The 24,033-nt window shown below is 40.1% G+C and overlaps 2 protein-coding genes across 2 annotated transcripts in view; both read left to right on the plus strand.

Annotated features, from left to right (window-relative positions):
* Positions 1-24,033, plus strand: part of LOC115432728 (zinc finger protein 420-like) — a 597,943-nt gene that overhangs the window by 182,326 nt on the left and 391,584 nt on the right. The window lies entirely within an intron of this gene.
* The window catches only part of LOC115436212 (uncharacterized), a 66,492-nt gene that overhangs the window by 16,598 nt on the left and 25,861 nt on the right, over positions 1-24,033 (plus strand). The window contains exons 2-6 of the mRNA XM_030158991.1: positions 4,455-5,790; positions 8,251-8,321; positions 9,886-9,990; positions 11,957-13,119; positions 21,877-23,208. Of these exons, the coding sequence (XP_030014851.1) occupies positions 4,538-5,790; positions 8,251-8,321; positions 9,886-9,990; positions 11,957-13,119; positions 21,877-23,208 (3,924 nt within the window). The 5' untranslated portion in view covers positions 4,455-4,537. The remainder of the gene's footprint in view (positions 1-4,454; positions 5,791-8,250; positions 8,322-9,885; positions 9,991-11,956; positions 13,120-21,876; positions 23,209-24,033) is intronic.

Raw genomic sequence — 24,033 nt, forward strand, 5'->3', positions numbered from 1 at the left:
TCATTTATTGTTGTTCAGTATCATTTTATCAGAAGCCTCTGACTAGTCATTTGTTGACTGTCCAATCAAACTATGTGAAATGCTATTGTACACCTGCTATACCCCCCCACCCCCTGTGTGGCCAACATGAAATCTGACTGGTTAAATCAACAGGTTTATTCCATTTATTTCAAACTTCAGAGGCTGAACTGCTGATTCTGAGCCTCAAGGCAGACTTTGTGTCACCTGGCAACACATGATGGTGAAATCTGATTGGACGAATGCTCGAACTTACGCATACATGACTGGAAGCAGTGACCAAGAGGAAAGATACCAAATAAAGACAACAGACTATTGGGAATAATCACATACATCTACATGGAACTCATATGAACTTGTAGGTCAGTGACTGTGGTTCTTGATGGACCAACACTGTTCAAAACTCAGACTTCACCAGATGTGGTTTATACTAAACCTGATCTTGCTTTTCACATTGCTTCTTGTTTTAAAATAACTGTCGTAAACCATAGATGTGTTTAAATGTAATTAATCTCAATGACATAAAAATCTAACCTTCTTACTTGAATTTAATACCATCGTCTGAGTCATAATTTAATTTATTTTCACGTTTTCTGTATCTTACTTTAATGTTAGTTGGTGTTTTGTCTCATTATGTGTGAACCCGTATTTATTATACACTCTGGAGGTTCAGCGAATGCAGTTTTGTGCATTTTCATGTTGCACCCGCTCCTGTGGAGGACGCTCATCTTTCCCATTCTACATTCAGGACGTGAATGCAGCGCCAGCAGCAGTGTCCGGTCCGTTCGTGATTAGCTTAGCGGCTAAACGTAGGCCTTGAAAACGGAGTTTAACGGGGTTTTCGGACGGTTTAACGGGATCTAGTTTGGATCAGTATTCCGGTACCGACAGGACAGACGGGGTTCCTCCAGCCCCGTGACACCGAACTAGTGATTATTTCTCAGGTCGGTACGGAGCGGCTAAGCTAGCTAACTACTGTTTACATTAGCCTGTTAGCAGCTAAATGCTATGCAGTCTTATTTATTTTCCGTTTCTGTTTTAAGTCAAGTTAATTTGGTTTAGTGGATGTAAACAGGGAAGCAAAGTGTAAAGAACTGAAAGCAGCCTTTAAAACCACCACAAACACTTTACAGTATCTGAACAAACTGCATTTAGCTGTTTTAGTTGATGTAGCCTGTTAGCACAAGTTGTCCTGAAGTGTTTCCAATGACTGAGGACAATGAAGAGGCTTTGTGTTTCCTGCTCAGTCCGAGTCATTCTGCATTTGTTAAATGTATTCATGTGTTTTGAATTAATGTAAAACAAGAGCCTTGAATAATATTATTTATTAAGACACTAAAATGCAGAAAACCGTGATAGAAATAACCTGTTTTATATGAAATACAGAATAAATGTATTAAAGGAATCAGGATAAACTTTGTCTCATATGGGAAATTTGTTTTGGACAACAGTGCTACACAATGCTGCATTCACATTTAGACACCTACAATCACAAAACAATTCAGTCACATAATCTTAAAGTCAGCATAAACACTATTTAATACACCTAGTCCATATATTGCACCCTTCTCTCCAAGATACAACACATAGAATCAATATAATTGATTTAAAAAGGGTGGGAGTACTTTCATTCCTGAAAGAGTAAAAATTTAAAAAGCACTGAAACACATAAATGGTAAGAACATGGGTAGTTTTAAAACCCAGACCTTAAGCAAGGTTGAATGAAAGACAGAGGACTCAGGGCCCATTGGTCAATGCCGGTTTCTTATTTAACAGTGCAATGGATGTTGGGAGAAAAGAGAGTTTGTAATGTTTGGTTTTGTTCCTGCTTGCTCTATAGCGTGTCCCTGAGGGTAATAGCTCATGTTCTGGCTGGAGGATATGGGTTGGGTCTTGAATCAGAATCAGCTTCATTGGCCAAGTATGTGAGCACATACAAGGAATTTGGCTTCGGTTTTTGCATTTCTCATGACATACAGTTCTGACATGAACCCAGACAACATGTGGACCTGCACACAATGTAGACAAACAGTCCACCAGAGACATAGACAACAATGGGTTGAGATTTACAGTGGATTTACAGTGTAATATGTACAGAAAGTGCAAATTGAAGTATTTATACAGTGAGTGGATATGTACAGGAATACAGTCTGTAAAATATATGTTTATATGTATATTATATTATATTTAACAATTCTGTTAGCCTGGTGAACAACAACCTGGGCTGCATGATGAATGATTTTAAATCGAAATTGGATTTTTTTTTTTTTTATTTGGATGATTTTTAAAAAAGGGAACTTGTTAAATTGATTTGGTCTCTCGTGGACGTCTCTCTGGGCCGTGCACCTCCAAGCTGGGCTGAGCGCCTGCGGGCAACCGTAGGCTCCTCCCCCTAAGTGTGAGAGCGGTCTTTCACAGAAGTCCGTGTAATGACCACGGACATTAAATCTGTGATGGGTGATACCAATGTAAGCCATGGTTTTATGCATGGATCCCCAATTTAAATATAACTGCATGGGGATCACTCGTCTTAAGTTGTCCCACATGGATCCATACCATGTCGTCTTCTTCCAATCCAGGTCCGGGTCACAGGGGCAGCAGCCTCAGTAGAGGAGCCCAGACAGCCCTCTCCTCAGCCACATCCACCAGCTCCTGGTATATAATCCTCCGGTGTGTCCTGGGTCAGTATCTTCCGTACATGGATCCCCCAATTTAAATATAACCGTATGGGGATCACTCATATTACGTGGTACACACACACACACACATGCACGATTGATGCCTGTCACTGACTTACATTGTATCGCTTCTGTGGGCCCATCACATGATACTGTCACAGATTTAAGGTAGGGAGCAGTGCCTTGTATTGCAGGCTGCTCACAAAAATGACATGCTGAATTCTGTTGTCTTGTAGTTTTACCCAAAAATCAAAATCAAAAAATCAAGTTTTTAGAGGAAAAAAAAACAGGATTTTATTTTTGCCCAAAATCGTGCAGCCCTAATCTGTTCATATATTGATCGGAGGGACTGGTAGTCTTTGTTTCCTATTACTTTCATGGCAGTTTTTACCAGTTTCTCAATCCTAGATCTGGTGAGTGAACTGAGCCAGGCCGCCATTCCAATTCTGATTAGGTTCACAAGCACTGCATTGTAAAAAGTATGCATGACCTTAGTACTTACACCAAACAGTCTGAGCCTATGGAGAAAATGCAGTCTTTGAGCCAGTTTTACACACAGGAAGTCGACATGTTCACAGATGGTGGGAAGCACTCATATGTATTGTATGTCTTATGTTTAAATGTTTTGTTTGTTTATGTATTTTTCTTCTTTTTGACATTCATATTTGGAAAAAAAAAATCAATCAGTTGGCTAGAGATTGAGATTGGCTCGAGAATCTGGTTTCCAGTGGCTCAATATGTCAAGTGTCATGAGATAACTTTTGTTATGATTTGGCGCTATATAAATTAGATTTGATTTGATCAATCAATTTGTGGCTCATTTTGCTTATTTTTGTTACATTTGTTATTGGTATTAATCAGAAAACTAATCCCATAAATCTAATACGATCCAAACAAAAGGGTTAAAGACACGATGTATCCACAGACTGTATCAGTCGCTGAATAAAGGATAAAGCTTCATGTTTCTGATTTGATCAACGCAGACAAAAGTAAAGTTTCTTTCCAACCTCGGATTAATGTTAGGAACAAATTCCTCTACTGAGTTAAGTTTCCTGACGTCTGTGGCTTCAACAACTTATTAGTTTGATAAAACTAGAAAACAGTTATGGGTATGAACACGTTTCAGCCTCAGTCCTATTCTGGATTTGAGTCCTGAAGATTAAAATGTTAGTCCAGCTTTATTTTGGAAGGCTTCCTGTTGGGTTCCTGCCAGTCTACCTGTGCTTTGGCGGCAGAGACTATGTCAGCAGGCCCTTTGTTTCACTTGCTCTCACTATGTTCGACTCACGAGCCAGCCGTAACAAAAATCATCTAACCAGTGTGTAAGGAATAGTAGAAGAACAAATATAATTCAGATGTGGTTAAACAATATAAACAAAAGTCCTATTCTGGATTTCTGTCCTGAAAATTAAAAACCTCTTCAGACATCTAACCAGTATGTTTAATTCTCATGTGGTTAAATGATATAAACAATATTGTAGTTAATAATGTGCCTGTTTGCCTGTTTACATTAGATACATTTCTAAAATTGTGTAAATAATCTCTACTGTTGAACAGAAATTGGGACAATAAAAGTATGGCTACTATGGTTCAAACAATTCCTTAGCTTTCACCTTATTTTACCTCTCAACTATCACTAAAATAAACTTGTAAATGTAACTAGCAAACTCTTAATAAAACATTACTGATGGAAAATACATTTATTGTTGATGTTTGTTTATTGTATTTCATTTGTTTACTTAACTCTTGTCATTATAGGTGCAGATTTAGGCCAAAAAGACAAAGTGAAAGATCTCGAAGCTCCAGGAAACGCAACAAAACAGGTCTGAGACCAGTTTGGGATGTCGCTTCCTACTGCAGAGCAGAGCAGAACCCATTGTCACCTCCTCACGGAAGAAAAACCACACATTTGTGAGGAGTGTGGGAAGGCTTTCACCAAAGTAGGCAACCTCATAAAACACCAACGCATGCACACCGGAGAGAAACCATACCTCTGTGATCAGTGTGGGAAGACTTTTACATCAACAACTGGACTCCAAAAACACCAACGCATCCATAACGGAGAGAAGCCCTTCACCTGTGACCTCTGTGGAAAAACTTTCACTACGGCAAGCATCCTCAAGATACACGAACGTACCCACACTGGAGAGAGACCATTCAGCTGTGACCAGTGTGGGAAGAACTTTACCCAAAGGATCCACCTCACTAAACACCAACGCATTCACACTGGCGAGAAACCCTACAGTTGTGCCTTCTGTGGAAAAACTTTCTGCTCAGCAGGTGATCTCAGGACACATCAACGCATCCACACTGGAGAGAAACCATTCACCTGTGACGTCTGTGGGAAGAAATTCAACCTAGCAGGTAACCTCAAGAGACACAAACACATCCACATTGCAGAGAAACCATTCAGCTGTGACCAGTGTGGAAAGAGCTTCATTCATGTGAATGACCTTACAAAACATCAACGCATTCACGCTGGAAAGAAACCGTATACCTGTGGCCAGTGTGGGAAGGCTTTTACAACAGCAAATGGAATGCGAAATCACCACCAGAGGCACACTGGAGAGAAACTGCAAATCTGTGACTTTTGTGAAAAACCTTTCACGTCAGCAGATGCCCTCAGGGCACACCAACGCATTCACACCGGAGAGAAACCATTTGGCTGTGACCAATGTGGGAAGAACTTCACTAATGCAAGCGACCTTAAGAAACACCAACGCATCCACACTGGAGAGAAACTGTACAGCTGTGACCAATGTGGGAAGAAGTTCATCCAAGCAAATGTCCTTAGGAACCACCAACGCATTCACACTGGAGAGAAACCCTATGCCTGTGATCACTGTGGGAAGCTTTTTAGAACAGCAGGTGAAGTCCGAGACCACCATCGCATCCATACTGGTGAGAAACCTTACAACTGTGACAATTGTGGAAAAGCATTCAGAACCTCATCAAACCTACGCCATCACCGCCTCAAACACACCAGGGAGATGGTGATCCCATGTGAGGTGTGTGGAAAGATATTCTTGACACCGCAGGGTTTTCACTATCACTGGCGTACCCATTCCCAGAAAAGTCTACTAGTGCAGACTATGTGACAGACCCTTCCTGACCGCCACTCTACGTGCCAAACATGAATGTTCTAAATAAGCCAATGTAGGAGTCAAATAGAACTGCTGTGAAATGGGTGAAAAAAGCTTTCAGTCTTTTCTTGATAATGGACCAAGTGTTAGAGTTTAACTAGTTCTCACTGAAGACAAACATCAACATGACAGTTGTACCGCTACATGAACACTGTGTCAAACTGAGAATAAGGCCGACTCTGTAACTGTAGTACAGTCTCTGTTTATTTGTTATTTGTCAAATTGGTGTAAAACAGATAAGACCATCATTTTTGGTGTGAAGTTGGTTGAGTAACATGACGCAGTGATCCAGCTCTTCTTTTATTGGTTTTAACAGCAGCACTAACAGTAGTGATATATCCACTGTTAGTACTTGTATTTGCAGTAGTAGTGATAGTTGTGTATTTGTACTAGTTATTGGTAGTTACACTTGGGTCTGATCAAGCAGTAACACATGGACACATTTGGTGTTCAACATCCTCTGTCATGTAAGCAGAGTAACTTATATGCATGTATTACACATATTTGAGTAGGAACTTAGAAGCACTTTAACATTATGTATAACAAAATGTGGGGAGATAAAAAAATTTTTAGGTGAAAAATGTCAAACTACTGCTCGGTAACGTGGACTTGAAACAGACATCAGTTTTTTTAAGCTTTACACAAACATTCAAAACATGTGGTTCTCAACCGAAATTGATATGAAGTATGACAAAACCTTTTAGATATTGTGTTCAACTATGCTGAAAATAAATTTAGGAGTAAAATATTGAAAAGTCTCTGTTTTATTGACATGATAATGTGGTAACATGTGGACAGGTTGCCATAGTAACACGTGAACAACTCTTTACCATTGTATGCATCACCCAAAATGTATCAAAAGACCATTACTTTCTTTAAGTTTCTCTCAAATATCTGAATTATAAGTAACTTGAAAATTAAAAAATGATAAATAAATTAAGATATTTTATGGTAACACGTGGACAGAGCCTTTGAAGCAACTCACAAATGTTCAAACTTATAAATATCAATAATATTAACAAAATAATTAAAATCTAATACTTGAAACTTAATCGTCTAAATAATCAACAGACTGAATACATTTTCACATTTTTTTTAGACATAATTTTTAGCATCTAATTAGAGCTATGGCTATGGTGTAAAAGGCACAATCAATAAAACCATTTGTAACTTTTTTTTCTATGAGTGGTATTTTAAAAAGAACAACACTTCCAAAAAATAGAGATCTTTAGCTAAGAAATAATCCCACTTAATAAATGATGTGTGCAAATTTACTTTTTCTTGTTGATGTTCACTTTCACTTGATCGGACCCACTAGTGACAGTTATTCTAGTCTTTAAAGTTATAGCTCAGTTTGCTGTTTATCCATGTGTCTCCCCCTATATCCTCCTGTCTCCCCCCTCTCCCAACCTTTCTCTCACTCTCTTTTCCTTTAACCCTCTCTCTTTAACCCCAACTGGTCAAGGCAGACGACCATCCTCCAGGAGCTGAGGTCTGTTTGAGTTTTCTGCCTATTTGAAGGAACTTTGTCTTCACTGTAACCAGGTGTTTGCTCCTGGAGGATTCTGTTGGTGTCTGTGAATCGACTTAAGAGTCTGGTTTAAATCAGCTCTAAATATAAAGTGACATGAGATCATCTTTGTTATGTGTCTCTATATGAATAAAATTCGATTGATTGATAATCCACAGCTCCAAGAGTATTTTTTTTATATTTTAAATACCTCCTTCAGTTCATCTCTTGAAAGTACTTGCAAAGAACATGACACCCAAGTGTCACCTGCTATATGGCCCCGTGTGGCGAACATGAAATGTGACTGGTTAAATCAACAGGTTTATTCCATTGATTTGAGAGGCTGAACTGATTCTGAGCCTCAAGGCAGACTTTGTTTTACCTGGCAACACATGATGGTAAAATCTGATTGGGCAAACACTCTAACATACACATCCATGACCAGAAGCAGTGACCAAGATACCAAATAAAGACAATGGACTATTGGGAATAACTAATTACATCTCCATGGAACTAATAAATACATGTAGGTCAGTGACTGTGATTCTTGATGGACCAACACTGTTCAGAACTCAAACCTCACTAGATGTGGTTTATACTAAACCTGATGTTGCTTTTCACATTGTTCCTCATTTTAAAATAGCCCTAATAAACCACAGATGTGTCTAAATCTAATTTATCTGACTTTGTTCTGTGCAAGGTATAAAGATATAACATTCTCACCTGGACTAAATACTGTCATCTGAGTCAGAATTTCATTAATTTTCACGTTTACTATCATCTTACTTTAATATTAGTTGGTGTTTTGTCTAATTATATGTGAAACCTTATTTATTATACGCTTTTGAGATTCAGCGAATGGAGTTTTGTGGATTATGATCTTGCACCCGCTCCTGTGGAGGACGCTCATCTTTCCCACTCTGCCTTCTGGACGTGAACGCAGCGCCAACAGCGGCGTTCGGTTTGTTAGTGGTTAGCTTAGCGGCTACACGTAGGGTCTGAAACAGGGGTATCTGCCGGTTTAACAGGGTTTAATGTGGATCAGTGTTCCGGTACCGACAACACAGACGGCATTCCCCCCACCCTGTGACACCGAACCGGAGCTTTTTTCATAGGTTGGTACCGAACGGCTAAGCTAACTAGCTATTGTTTACATTAGCCTGTTAGCAGCTAAATGCTACGCAATCTTTTTTTGTTTCCTGTTTTCATTTAGTTTAGTTTGGTTTAGTGAGTGTAACCGGGAAGCAAAGTGTAAAGAACTGAAAGTAGCCTTTAAAACCAGTACTAACATTTGACAGTGTCTGTACAAACTGCATTTTGGCCCAGCTGTTTTAGCTGATGCGGCCTGTCAGCATAAGTTGTCCGGACGTATTTCAAATGACGGAGGTTAATTTAGATGCTTTTACTAAACCGTTACATGGAAAATATTCACAGTGTTTCCTGCTCAGTCTGAGTCATTCTGCTTCTGTTAAATGTATTCATGTGTTTTGTATTAATATAAAACAAGAACCTCTAAAAATATTATTCATTCAATAAGACACTGAAATGTAAACAATATGTTGATGATAGATAGATAGATAGATAGATAGATAGATAGATAGATAGATAGATAGATAGATAGATAGATAGATAGACTTTATTGCTTTCAAATGCAGCAGCATGACAAACAGTAAAAACAGAATATAAGAATAACTAAACAAGAGCAAACACGCTATACATAATAAATTAGAAGAATAAAAAACAGAACTGGGAGAAAATTTAGGCAATCAAACCATAAAGTGCAACAGTAAACTATAATGTGCAAACTGTAATGGAATTTTTCAGTAATACAGACGGTAAAGTGCACAGTGGAAATATGTTTCTCCTTGGGTTTAAAGGTCCGGCAGAGGTGCCTTCATTTGTACAGACTCAGGCTCAGGTTGTCCAGGTGTTTTAGGACAGAAGACAGCTGGGCGGCACAGGTCCTCAGTATCCTGGGGGAGGGGCCATCAGGACCTGCAGCCGTCCACTGGTGAAGTCTCTCCAACTGTCTCCTAACCTGGCCTGTCACCATCATCCGGGGTGGGGGGGGGCTGGCTGTTACCCTTAGTGGAGGAGGAGGCGGGGGGAGAGGTGGTGCATGTCATGTGAAAATGAGGTGGGAGGGTTTGGAGTGCGTGGGTGTGTAGGGGTCGGGGGTGTTGGGGGGGGGGGGGGTTACAGAAGGTGAGCAGATTCTGAAACTGGTTTAACTGGTTTGCTCTGTCTGGACTCCCTGATGTCTGTCTGACCCTCCCCTTCATCCCTATGTGCTTCTTCTACGTCCCTCACATTGTTCTGCTGGAGTTTGGCCTCCAGCTTCTTCCTTTAGGTGTCCTTACATGTCCTCAGCTCCTCTCTGTCTCCAGACCTGAAAGCCCTCTTCTTCTGGTTTTGAAGTGCTTTCAGGTCACAGGAGAACCATGGCCTGTTGTTGGGGTAACAGCACATGGTCTGGGCTGGCATGGTGGTGTTTTCACAGAATTTAATGTATTCTGTGATACATTCTGTCATATAGTCAAGATACTCCTCAAGTGGAACACAGAGCCTGTCCCATTCCGTTGTCTCAAAGCAGTCCTGAAGTGCATCGGCAGCCTCTTCTGTCCACCATCTCACCGTCCTGGTGTGAACAGGCTGCCTTTTTCATGAGGGGGGGCATACTTATGGCTCATTTATGCTCACTTTACATACGTAAATAGGTTCATCATTTTCTAACGTGGTCATGCGTCACTACATTCATACTTTTGTGCATCCATTGTGTTGGAGTGAGTGTTTCTCAATCAATCCACCAGAGGGTGCTGCTCTTAATTAAGATACTGGCCGAATACCACGAAGAAGAGTAAAGTTTTTTGAGAAGAAGAAATTCAACAGTAACAGACATGGCGAGGACAGAGGAGGTTTTACTAACGTGGATACTAATGTTAATATTTAGAAGGGTTATTGTCATAAATGTGTGAGTAGTTTTTCACTAACACACAGTCGCTCTCTGAAAAGTTTCGCTATTTATGGAAATTATTCTCTTCAAATTTCAATACTGCCTCAGTGGTTCCCAGTGGTACTGCTTCGTATTCTCCATCTGGGTTCACATCCGCAAGCTCCTGGAAAATGGACAGAATTACGTATGGAGGATGTGTGTGTCTTTAATGTAGAGCATAAATGAGCCCTTAGGAGACAACAGGACCAGGTTGTGGTCTGATCTGTAGGGGGGGGTGGGGGGCGGCTGTGGCTGTATATGCATCTGTGGCATTAGCATACAGGAGATCCAGGGTTTTATTGTTTCTGGTGGGGCAGTCGACGTATTGGTGGAAGTTATTTAGAGTTTTGTCCAGTGATGCATGATTAAAACCTCCTGTAAAGACCATGAATTCGTCTGGGTGTTCAGTCTGTAGCTCAGCAGTGGTGCTGATGACTCACAGGCCACCCCTGCATCAGCTGATGGGGGGAGGGGATTCAGTGATTACTATGGTGGACATGAATTCTCATGGGAGATAATATGGGTGCATTCCCACAGTGAGCAGTTCAATGTCCAGGATTACACCACCTCTCACTCCCTCCTCCTTTCTTTTTACTGCTACTAATAACGTCCCTGTCCACCCGAATAAAACTGAACCATAACGCTGTCATCGGGGATAAGTGAGTGTAGGTTTCAGTGAAACAGAAAAGTCTGTACTCACTGTATTCCCTCGGGGTCGTGAGTTCATCTGTCTTATATCTGAAAGACCTCACGTTTAATAATAATAATCACTGGCTTGTGTCTTCTCCCTTTCTCCCTCCTTTTGACCCCATACCCCCTCGTCTGTATCTCCTCTGGGACTATAGGTCTGTCTTTGCACAGCAGCATGAGCTTACTCAGAGCAATCAGCTGTTCATGCGTGTAAACAATGAAACCCTGTTTGCCGGCCGCGAAGTAGCAAAATGTGGTCCAGCTTTTGTCACAGTGTATTTGAGTTAACTGTATTAAAGAAAACACAAAAATACAATCAGAGCTGCTGCAACTGGCCAGCCTCCCAGCAAGGCACCACCTTTGTGTTTTGTTTATTTTTGTTCAATTTGCTTTAACTTTTTTGTTCATAATTGTTACTTTTGATTGTTTTTGGACATATTTGTTTGTCATATATTTTCTTTTTTGCATCAAGTTGATTTATTTATTTATTTATTTTTAATTTGTGGCTCATTTTGATCATTTTTGTTCCATTTGTTACTGGTATAAATCATCAGAAAATGTATTCCATACTTGTCAAACACGAGGTATCCACAGACTGAATCAGTCACTGAATAAAGGATAAAACTTCATGTTTCTGATTTGATCAACACAGACAAAAGTAAAGTTTCCTTCCAACCTCAGATTAATGTTAGGAATGAATTCCTCTGCTGAGTTAAGTTCCTTGTCATCTGTGGCTTAAACAACTTTTATAAAACTAGAAAACAGTTACCAGTAAACATTTCAGTAGAAAATATATTTATTGCTAATGTTTGTTTATTGCATTTCATTTGTTTACTTAACTCTTGTCATTATAGGTGCAGAATTAGGAAGAATCAAGAAGACAAAGATCTCTCAGTTCCAGAAAACGCAACAAAACAGGTCTGAGACCAGTTTGGGATGTCACTTCCGACTGCAGAGCAGAGCAGTGCCCAGGGTCACTTCCCCATGGAAGAAAAGCCATACAGTTGTGACCAGTGTGGGAAGGCTTTCACCAAAGTAGGCGACCTCATGAAACATCAACGCTTCCACACTGGAGAGAAACCATTCAGTTGTGACCAATGTGGAAAGAACTTCTTCCAAATGAGTGACCTCAAACGGCACCGCCGCATCCACACTGGAGAAAAACCATATACCTGTGACGAATGTGGGAAGGCTTTTGCAACAACAGGTGGACTCCAAATACACCACCGCAGCCACACTGGCGAGAAACCGTACAGTTGTTATTTCTGCAGAAAAGCCTTCACTACAGCGAGTGCGCTCTCGACACATCAACGCATCCACACCGGAGAGAAATTGTACAGCTGTAATTTCTGTGGAAAAACTTTTGCCACAGCAAGTGCCCTCACGAAACATCAACGCGTACACACCGGCGAGAAACCCTATGCTTGTGAGCAGTGTGGGAAAGCTTTTGCAACAACTGAAGGACTCCGAAAACACCACCACATCCACACTGGTGAGAAACCCTACACCTGTGACCAATGTGGGAAGAAATTCAACCAAATGAGCAACCTCAGACGACACAGACATGTTCATACTGGAGAGAAACCATTCAGCTGTGACCAGTGTGGGAAGAACTTTATCCAAGCAAGCGACCTCACAAAACACCAACGCATTCACTCTGGAGAGAAACTGTATAACTGTGACCAATGTGGAAAATCTTTTTCTACAATACCTGTTCTCAGGACACACCAACGCATTCACACTGGAGAGAAACCATTCAGCTGTAACTTCTGCAGTAAAGCTTTCATTTCAGCTAGTGCCCTCACAACACACCAACGCATACACACTGGTGAGAAACCCTATACCTGTGACCACTGTGGGAAGGCTTTCAAAACAGGAGGTGAAGCTCGAATACATCACCGCATCCACACTGGTGAGAAGCCCCACAGCTGTGATGAGTGTGGAAAAGCTTTCAGAACCTCATCTAACCTATACAAACATCGCCTCTCACACACTAAGGAGATGGTGCTCCCATGTGACGTGTGTGGGAAGATATTCTGGGCACCAGACACTTTGCGTCAACACCGGCGTACCCATACCAAGACTATGTGACAGATCCTTCCCTACCTCAACTCTGTGCACCAAATATTGTCCTTAATTAATGATTAATCTTAATAAAAGTAAAAGATGGTCAATATGATATCTACACTTTGTATAATGAATTATACTGTTGAATAATGTACCAAAAAGGGAGTTTAGTCACAGACAGTAAAGCTGACCTTTGACCTTTGGACCATTTGGCAAAAATTGGGTGTTGTGAGGGCATAATGAACTTGACCTTTGGCCACTATGTTGTGTTGTTCCTGAAATGCTGTTTTTTTGTTTGTTTGTTTGTTTGTTCTTTCTTTATGTTCATATCTAATTGTAGAAGTATTTTCCCCTGAAGTAGTTTCCCCTGTAAGTCGCTTTGGAAAAACCCGTCTGCCAAATGCATAAACATAAGCATAAACATAAGTATTTCAATTTAAAAAATATGATTTCATTTGTTCCTCTATTCTGAAGTTTCAGCACAGTGGAAATTATGGATTTTTTTTTGTTTATTGCATCAAGTATAAACATCTGGAGAAAGGCACAAGTTACAAAAGTACATGTTCCTAAAAAAACTTTTTTATAATAGTTCAGTCAATGTTCTAAGTGTCCATGGTACAAGACAAGAGTTTACCACTGAAAAACTACAAGTCCCAAAAAATGAGGTCACTTCCTGTTGTGTGGTTGACAGGTAAAGTACACCTTCTGATGTTCAGAAGATTGTTGTGTAAATTCACCCCAGATCAGATCTATAAGCTACCTGTTGTCTGGACGCAGCCCCTTAAGGGACATTGGGTGAAAAAAAAATTATAGGTTGGGAAAAAAAAAGATGAATTTTTGCGAGATCTCGCAAAGTGGGGTGGGGGATAAAAAAAAACTTTTGCAAGATCTTGCAAAAGCTACTTAAAAATATTTAAATACATTTTTCTCATGTGCTGTTGTTCCACAGTAGTTATTTTCAGGAAACCCAGTTGTAGTTTAGGAAACAAAGTCATTACCTTGAGAAATAAAGTTGTTATTGTCACAGTTTTTTACCCCACGCCCAACTTCTGGCCAGAGGGATATTGTGATCATTTTGTCGTCTGTCCATCTGTCTGTCCATTTGTCTGTCCATTCAACGACATAATTACATCATTTAAAGAATACATTGACGTATCTGCACCAAATTTATACTGTGGATGCATCTTGGCATGGAGCAGAAGAATACTGGAAAAAAGTCACCTTGACCTACTTTTTCAAGGTCAAATGGCATTAAATGGAGACATGCCTATACAGTTTTTTTTTAAGTACCATTCAACATCACATGAGCATTTACACATCACGAGCAGTGAACATAAAATATTAGTGTTGATGTCACAACACCCTGAAAATAAGAAATAAACTTTTTTCATTAGCAATTTAACAGTTACATTGGTTTTAGTAAAAAAAGAAGAAAACAAATTATTGCACATTTTATATCATATATTGAAAGCATAATTAACCCTAGCAGTGCTAAATTGCCAGTTGCTTGGATTTTGCAGCACCTTAAGACACTTTTAGCAAGGGCATGACTTGAATCACAAGGACCTATGTCCAGATCTACAGTCTGTTGCATTGAGTATTAAAATGTTTTGCACGCTTGATGTGCTCACAAAAATATTTCCATAGATTTTTTTTTGGGTGATATGTTTGCCTGAAAAGGCCTTGTGCAGTTATAATATCTGAGTGCTTTCAAATATAAATATGTATGGAATAAGTTTTACATAAAGTCAATTTAATCTAGATTATAGGCCAGTAACTATCAGCAGAATCTTACTCTATATTTGGCAGAGGGGAAGTAAAAGTGCACAGTGCGTTATTTCCCCGCCCCTCAAAGAGGAGGCCAGGGGTTATTGTTTTTGGTTTGGTTTGTCTGTTTGATTTTTTGTTAACACTCTAGCAGCAAAACTACTGGTTGAATTCATATCAAATTGGGTTTATAGATTGCTAGTGACACAGAATACATGTGGTTACATTTTGAGAAAAGCAGGTCAACATTCACATTTCTAATTAATTTTTTATTGTTTTTTCCCCCCTCCTTTTTACTTATAATAGATGGAATTTCAAATGTCTATAAAAACATCAGTTTTGTTCCAATTAACTTCAAACTTGGCTCATATATAGAAGCTATTCAGATGCCGACATCAGCACACACATGGACATGATGACATCAGCTGGTTCAATGTCACAATAAGATACAATGTGTGCGAGGGGCGGGGTTTGTCTTGCCTGGCACCACTTACATCTATCTTTCTAGTTCTACAGGCATTAAAGAATAGATACACAACTCAGACTTTGTCCCCGCATTTAGGAATTTTCAGAACCTTTTAGCGAGAAATCTAGTGGAAAAAAAAAGTACTTCATTGTCACAGTTCAGGGGTGTCAAATATACAGCCCGTGGGCCTAATATATATATTTTTCTCCCCCGTGTGGCTAATATGAAATCTGATTTTTTAAATCAACAGGTTTATTCCATTTATTTGAAGCTTCAGAGGCTGAGCTGTTGATTCTGAGCCTCAAGGCAGATTTTGTTTTACTCAGTCACACATGACGGTGAAATCTGATTGGATGAATTCTCTAACATACACATACATGACTGGAAGCAGTGACCAAGAGGAAAAATACCAAATAAAGACAATAATTAAATACATCTCCATAGAACTAATAAATACATGTGGGTCAGCGACTGTGATTCTTAATGGACCAACACTGTTCAAAACTCAAACCTGACTAGATGTGCTTTATACTAAACCTGGTGTTGCTTTTCTTATTTTTTCTTCCTTTAATATAACTGTGATAAACCATAGATGTGTTTAAATGTAATCAGATTTCTTTCTGTGCAAGATATACTAATCTAACCTTGTTACTTGGATTAAATACTGTCATCTGAGTCAGAATTTCATTAATTTTCACATTTTCCGTCATCTTACCTTAATGTTTGTTGGTGTTTTGTCTCATTATGTGTGAAACCTTATTTTTTATACACTTCTGAGGTTCATCAAACGGAGTTTTAAGGATTTTCATGTTGCACCCGCTCCTGTGGAGGACGCTAATCTTTCCTTTTTTTTTTTAAATATTCTTTATTGAAATTTTCAAAGGAATACAGGCACAGACATATGTCCCTATACTTAACACACTTGTTTAGCCACCCATAAATACGTTCACTTATAAAACAGCACATTATCTATGTTCACAAACAAAAAAAAAAAAAAAAAAGAAAAAGCCTTTGTATACACATTAACACCTAAGAAAAGAAGACGAAGAAAAAAAAAAATGCATAGCTAATCTTTCCCACTCTGACTTCAAGACGTGAAGGCAGCGCCGTCAGCAGTGTCCGGTCCGTTAGCGGTTAGCTTAGCTTCTAAACACAGGACCTGATACCGGGGTTTAACGGGGTTTTCCGCCGGTTTAAAAGGGTCTGTGGTGGATCGGCGTTCCGGTACCGACAGAACAGACGGAGCTCCTCCCGCCCTGTGACACCGATGTGGAGATTGTTTTTCAGGTCGGTACCGAGCGGCTAAGCTAGCTATCTATTGTTTACATTAGCCTGTTAGCAGCTAAATGCTAAGCAGTCTTATTTGTCTTCCGTTTCTGTTTCCGTTTAGTTTAGTTTGGGTTAGTGAATGGAAACAGGGAAGCAAAGTGTAAAAGAACTGAAAGCAGCCTTTAAAACCACCACAAACACTTTACAGTATCTGAACAAACTGCATTTAACTGTTCTAGTTGATGTAGCCTGTTAGCACAAGATGTCCTGAAGTGTTTCTAATGACTGAGGACAATGAAGATACTTTTACTAAATATTTTAATGGAAATATTCGCAGTGTTTCCTGCTCAGTCCGAGTCAGTCTGCGTTTGTTAAATATATTCGTGTGTTTTGAATTAATGCAACACAAGAGCTTCGAATAATATTATTTATTAAGACACTGAAATGCAGAAAACTGTGATAGAAATAACCAGTTTTATGTCAAATACAGAATAAATGCATGAAAGGAATGTCCACAGACAGCAGGAAGCACTCATAGTTTACTGAACCATCAACATCACAAACATCCACTGATCAAATAATAACTACTGAACTAAATTAAATAGAGGAAAACACCTGATTTACACTGAAAATGCAAAATACAGAGGATAATATTATAATAAATGTTGATAAATCACTTAGGAAAAGGTTAACCTGTTACAGTTCCAAAAGGTCTGGACAATCTGTAAAACTTAAATAAAAACACTTCAGTGTTTCATAATCATCCATTAAATGCATATTTCATTTTATGACAGAACGTAGGAAATTTAAACAAAGATGGAGAATGGAGAATTTTAATTTTAAAAATGAGGAAAAACTCAACCAAAAAACCTTCAGATATGCTCCAAAACTGAACAAACACTTATAAAATTAGGAGAAAATGAGCAAAATACTAAAAAATTATGAAAAAAATCAACCAAATAAGCTTGAGTTACGATGTCAAACTGAACAAATGCTTCTAAAATGAGAATAAAATAAGGAAATATTTGGAAAAATGAGGAGAGTTCATTGTTTCATAGCATCCAGAACTCTGTATTTAGTCTTTAGAATGAATCTAAAGTTTTTAAAACAGTTTGAGCTTCACTTTGTCTTTTTCTTAACATTGAAGACACTGATGTTGGACACATTTCACTACAGTGTCCATGTCAGATCTGTCCAGTCCAAAAGTCCATCTGGTTACAGTGGGTGGTCTGGTGGGAGGTCAGGGCGTCAGGCCTGTGGTGGTTCAGCTCCTTGTCGTATGCAGACTCAAGAACCGGGTCCACACAGGAGGTCTTCCACAGGACGGGGACCCTCTGCACACTGATGCCCGTACACACCACAACCAAATTATGTCAGTCCGCAAAAGTTTAATAATAATTTTGTCCACATGACACCGGCATCGTCAGTGCCCTGAAATGGTATTTTTGGAGAACGGGTCCATCAACGCCGCCCTGGCATTGGCGTATGGATATGCACAACAGCACTTTATGGAAACGATGACGCCATAGTACCATGTGACCAGAAGAAGAAAACCCCAGACGTAACCTCATGCACATGCTCAGTGCATTCTTCTGTGATTTTAGTATATCCTGCAGCTCTGTGTGTGTACAGTGCTGCATATAGGTGTGGCATACGTATTACACCCTTTTAACCCAGTTTTCGCGTTTCCATCTGGACGCACATATTTCTTGAAACGATTTGGGCATGGACACAAAACTCATAGTGTGGGTGTGGGGGTGATGGTGAGAATGGGGGGGGTTCGGTGGTAGTAGGGCTGCACGATTTTGGCAAAAAAAAAAAATCCCAATTTTTTTTTTCCCTCTAAAAACTCGATTTTCGATTTTGATTTTTGGGTAAAACTACAAAAGACAACAGAAGTCAGCGTGTCGTTTTCGTGAGCAGCCCACAATGCAAGGCACTGCTCTGACCTCAAATCTGCCATGGTATCATGTGATGAACCCCCAGAAGTTTATTTTTTCTTAATTAAATCTTTATTGAATGAAGTAGAGTATACAAGAAAATAACATAAGTTTGCCAGGGGGAATACACTATAGTACAATGTCCAAATCAGAGCAAATCATTATGTTTTTTATAGCCTTTTTGTTTCCAGATTTATCTAACAGCTTTAAATAAAGTTCAACATTGTTCAAAAAATAAATAATATTTGGTTTTGTGTTACAGAACTTATATTTGTGAATGAAAAATTTAGCAAGTAAGAGGACTAAATTAATTATTTTAAAAAAATGTTTGTTTTTTTTCTTTTCTGGGTATCTGGGCCACAGAAGTGATACCAGTGTAAGTCAGTGACAAGCATCAGTCGTGCGTGCGTGGATCATGTTAATATGAGTGATCCACATGTGGTTCTGTTTAAACTGAGGGATCCGTGCATGGAACAGACCGACCCAGGACACGCTGGAGGGATTCTATGTGTGGAGCTGGTGGATGTGTGTGGGCAGGGGGCTGTGTGGGCTCCTCTGCTGAGGCTGATGACCCCGAGACCCGGACCTGGTTCGGAAGAAGACGGTACGGATCCGGGACAACGGAAGATGAGTGATCCGTATGCAGTTCTATTTCAGTTGAGGGATCCGTGCATGAAGCCATGGCTTACAGTGCTATAAGTACTGCGGACTCATGAACACATTTAAAGTCCGGTCATTACACGGACTTCTGTGACAGACCGCTGTCACTGATTGGAGGAGGAGCCTACGGTAGCCCGCAAGTGCGCAGCCCGGAGGCACGAGAGAGATGAAATCGATTTTACGATTTCTCTTTTTTAAAAAATCCGATTTTGATTTAAAATTGATTAATTGTGCAGCCCTGGGTAGCAGTGGCTGCTGGGCTGGAGATGTGTGGGGGGGGTGGGAGGGGCTGGGGTTGGAATCAAATCTGTTGAAAACCAGATTCAGTTGGTGAACCCAGCGCTGGTCTTCAGGCCTCTCCACACGTCTCTCATGTTGTTCTGCACCAGCTGCTCCTCCACCTTCCTCCTGTATCTGTCCTTGGCTGTTCTGCTCTCATATCTGAGGTCGTTCTGAACCCTCTTCTGCTCTTCTCTGGCCCCTGAAGGGTAAGCCCTCTTCTTTCTGTTCAGCAGGTTGAACCCTGCATTGGTCCGCTGCGCTGTCTGCCCCTAAGGATTATCTGGTTGTTTGGTGATTGTTCCAGCTAGGGATGCAAATTATCAGTTAATCCATTAATCATTAGTTGGTTGACTTTATCAATCGATTAATGATTAATTGATAAGTGGCAGTTTCCCTGAGAACCTGAATTTGTCTGTCAATAGGGTCTATAAGAGTAAAAGCTAAATATTGTTTATATACTTCATAAAAAAAGCATGTCATATTCCTTAATGATTGTTTTATTGAACCGTTGGATACAGAACAGGTATCACATACATTTGTGGAGTAGAACTAAAGAAATTCTGCAGAGAAATTAAGTAAAATAAATGGATCTGAAGAGGGGCAGTTTAGAAGAAATGGGCATTTCTGACTTTGCATCACTGACATGATGGAACGAGATTTCAACAGAGCCCCCCCCCCCCCCCCCCCCCCCCCCCCCAGTTATTTTCCCGTGTCCGTGACTGTGGGACATAATGTGGGACATCCCTGTGGCCCGGATCAGGAGCCTGGAGGATGTTTTCAACTTCTGTCTCACTGACCAAATAGTCCAGACGACCATGGACTACACCAGCCTCCAAGGAAAGCACTGTGATCCGATACCAACCCCGCATTTGTGTGTGTATTTAGGCAGGAGTGCACCGCTCCCACAAACAGACGGGCCGGTCTGTGTTTGGCTCCACCATGTCCCTAAGGCCATTCTAACTCATCAACACCATGATCCAGTTTGATGACCAGCTTTCCCAGCTGCGACGTTGTTCAACTTCAGTGATGAAGCTTAGTTTGGGCAGTGGCGCCCCCTACTGCCGACACCACAAATCCTGCCGTGGAAAAGAGCAATTAACCAACAATTAATAATTTAATTAAGCAAATTCTTATCAACAATGGATTGATAGTTGATTAATTGTTTACATCCCTAGTTTCAACCCATACTCACTTATTGTGATCAGCACCAGTGACCAGCGGCCCTTTTTCATTTTCTTTACACACCTGCACTCACATACACACATCCAGACATGCATTACGCTGCTGCAGTTTAACCAAGTGTAACCTTTGACCCCATGACCAGAAGCTGCACAAACTATTAGAGACATCTGACATGAGTTCAAACCTTATTATTTTGTCCATTTTCATTCAGTTTGTTTTTGTGTGATTCATCCTTTGTGTGTGTGTGTGTGTGGGGGGGGGGGGGGTAATTTTTTTTTTTACTTTGGTGACTTTTTTTTTTTTTTTTTAAATTTTAGCTTTATTTATTTATTTATTTATTACCAATTTGAGGCTCATTTTGCTTCTTTTTGTTCCATTTGTGACTGGTATAAATGATCAGAACACTAATCCCATGAATCTCATACTGTCCAAACAAAAGGGTTAAAAACACAATGTATCCACAGACTGTATCAGTCACTGAATAAAGGATAAAGCTCATTATTTTATGATTTGATCAATGCAGACAAAAGTCAAGTTTCCTTCCAACCTCAGATTGGTAGGAATGAAGTCCTTTTATGATTGAAGTTCCTCCTCATCTGTGAGTTAAACAACTTATTACTTTGATAAAACAAGAAAACAGTTATTGGTACGAACACATTTCAGCCCCAGTCCTGTTCTGGATTTCTGTCCTAAAAATGAAAAGCCTTTTCAGACATGTCACCAATGTGTTGAATTCTGATGTAGTTATATGATATAAATAATAATATGGTTAATAAATCAGATTTACCAAAAAAGATTTAAGGATCTGATGTAAAGTTCATGTAAAGGTAAAATTTGTACTTGTGTGCTTGTTCACGTTAGATAAATTTCTAAAATCATGTGTAAGTATTCTCTGCTGTTGAACAACATGTGGAAAGAAGCCACTCACTAACAGAAATTGGGACGATAAAAGTTTGGCTACTATGGTTCAAACAATTCCTTAGCTTTAACCTTATTTTACCTCTTAACTATTACTGAAATAAACTTGTAAATGTAACAAGCAAACTCTTAATGAAACGGTACTGATGGAAAATACAGTTATGGTTGATGATTGTCTTTTGCACTTCATTCATTTACTTAATTCTTGTCATTATAGGTGCAGAATCAGGGCAAGAAGACAAAGTGAAAGATCTCCCAGCTCCTGAAAACGCAACAAAACAGGTCTGAGATCAGTTTGGCATGTCACTTCCTACTGCAGAGCAGAGTGGAGCCCACTGTCACCTCCCCATGGGAGAAAAACCACACAGTTGTGAACAGTGTGGGAAGGCTTTCACCAAAGTAGGCGACCTCATGAAACACCAACGCATCCACACCGGACAAAAACCCTACACCTGTGACCAGTGTGGGAAGGTTTTTGCAACGACAGGTGGACTTCGAATACACCATCGGATCCACACCGGTGAAAACCTGTACAGCTGTAACTTCTGTGGAAAAAATTTCACTACATCAAGTGTCCTCAGGACACACCTACGTATCCACACTGGAGAGAGACCATTCAACTGTGACCAATGTGGGAAGAACTTTATCCAAGCAAGTGACCTCACGAAACACCAACGTACCCACACTGGAGAGAAACCGTTCAACTGTAACCAATGTGGGAAAAACTTCTTCCAAGCAAGCGACCTTGCAAAACACCAACGTATCCACAGTGGAGAAAAACCATTCAGTTGTGACCAATGTGGGAAGAACTTCCTCCATTCAAGTGATCTCACAAAACATCAACGCATCCACACTGGAGAGAAACCCTACTCCTGTGGCCAGTGTGGGAAGGCTTTTTCAAGAGCAAGTGGACTCCGGATACACTGCCACAATCACACTGGTGAAAAACTCTTCAGCTGTGCCTTCTGTGGAAAAGCTTTCACTACAGCAAGTGTCCTCAGATCACACCAACGCATCCACACTGGAGAGAAACCATTCAGCTGTGACCAATGTGGGAAGAAGTTCCTCCAAATGAGCGACCTCAGACGACACCAACGCATCCATACTGGAGAGAAACCATTCAGCTGTGACCAGTGTGGGAAGAAATTTGGCCATGCAAGCGACCTCACGAAGCACCAACGCATCCACACCGGAGAGAAACTGTACAGCTGTGACATATGTGGAAAAGCTTTCACAACAGCAAGCGTCCTCACAACACATCGACGCACCCACACAGGAGAGAAACCCTATACCTGTGACCAGTGTGAGAAGGTTTTTGCATCAGCAACTGCAGCCCGAGTACATCACCGCATCCACACTGGTGAGAAATGTTACAGCTGTGACGAGTGCGGGAAAGCTTTCAGAACCTCATGTAACTTACGCAAGCACAGACTCATACACACCAGAGAGATGGTGATCCCATGTGAAGTGTGTGGGAAGATATTCTGGACACCAGACTCTTGGCGCCATCACTGTCAGACTCACACCAGGAAAATTACCTACCAGTGCAGACAATGTGACAGATCCTTCCCCACCGCCACTCTTCGCACTAAACATGAGCGTTCTAAACATGCCCATGTAGGACTCAAATAGAACAGATGTAAAATAGGTGAGAGGAGCTTTCAGTCTTTTTTAGATAATAGACTAAGTGTTAGTTTAACTAGTTCTCACTGAAGAGGTACTTCAACATGATGGTTGTACTGGTAATGATTGTGGACCATTTGGCCAAAATTGGGTTTTGTGAGTGCAATGGCAATTTTACCTTCAACCTTTGGCCACCATGGTGAGTTGTTCCTAAAATACTGTGTTTTTAACCTAATGGAGGTTTGTTACTGATGGTTCAACCACTGAAACAACATCCTGTCTAACCCTTGACCTCTTTGGGGAGCCTTAAGTCTGGTACTTTGGTTGCATAAATCCACTGAAGTGGATTGGAACCAGAAGACATTTTAAAGACTCTGATCCAGGCCAAAATGTGTTTGTGTCCAAACATGTTTTGTAACACATATGTATGAACGAACATGTATTTAATAACACCATGTTCATCCACTAAAAAGACAATAAACAGTTGGACTCAGTCTGTACAGAAGGACCAGGGACACCAAGAACATGGACTCAACCAATGGAAAGAACTTATTTACATCAACATGTAGTTTAGCAGATCATACTTTTATATATTTATGTCTGATTGTAGAAGTCATAAAAAATATGATTTGTGTTGTTCATCTATTCTGTGTTTTCAATACAGTGAAAATTATTGTATTTTTTTGTTTGTTTATGGCGTCAAGTATAAATATCTACAGAAACAGTGAAGTTACAAAAATACAGCATGTTCATCAGAATAAATCATTTACAATAAACCAGGGGTCACCAACCTTTTCTCTTCTGTGGGCTACTTTTATCTAATGAAGT

Source organism: Sphaeramia orbicularis, chromosome 2, assembly GCF_902148855.1.
Source record: "Sphaeramia orbicularis chromosome 2, fSphaOr1.1, whole genome shotgun sequence".
NCBI classification, from domain to species: domain Eukaryota; kingdom Metazoa; phylum Chordata; class Actinopteri; order Kurtiformes; family Apogonidae; genus Sphaeramia; species Sphaeramia orbicularis.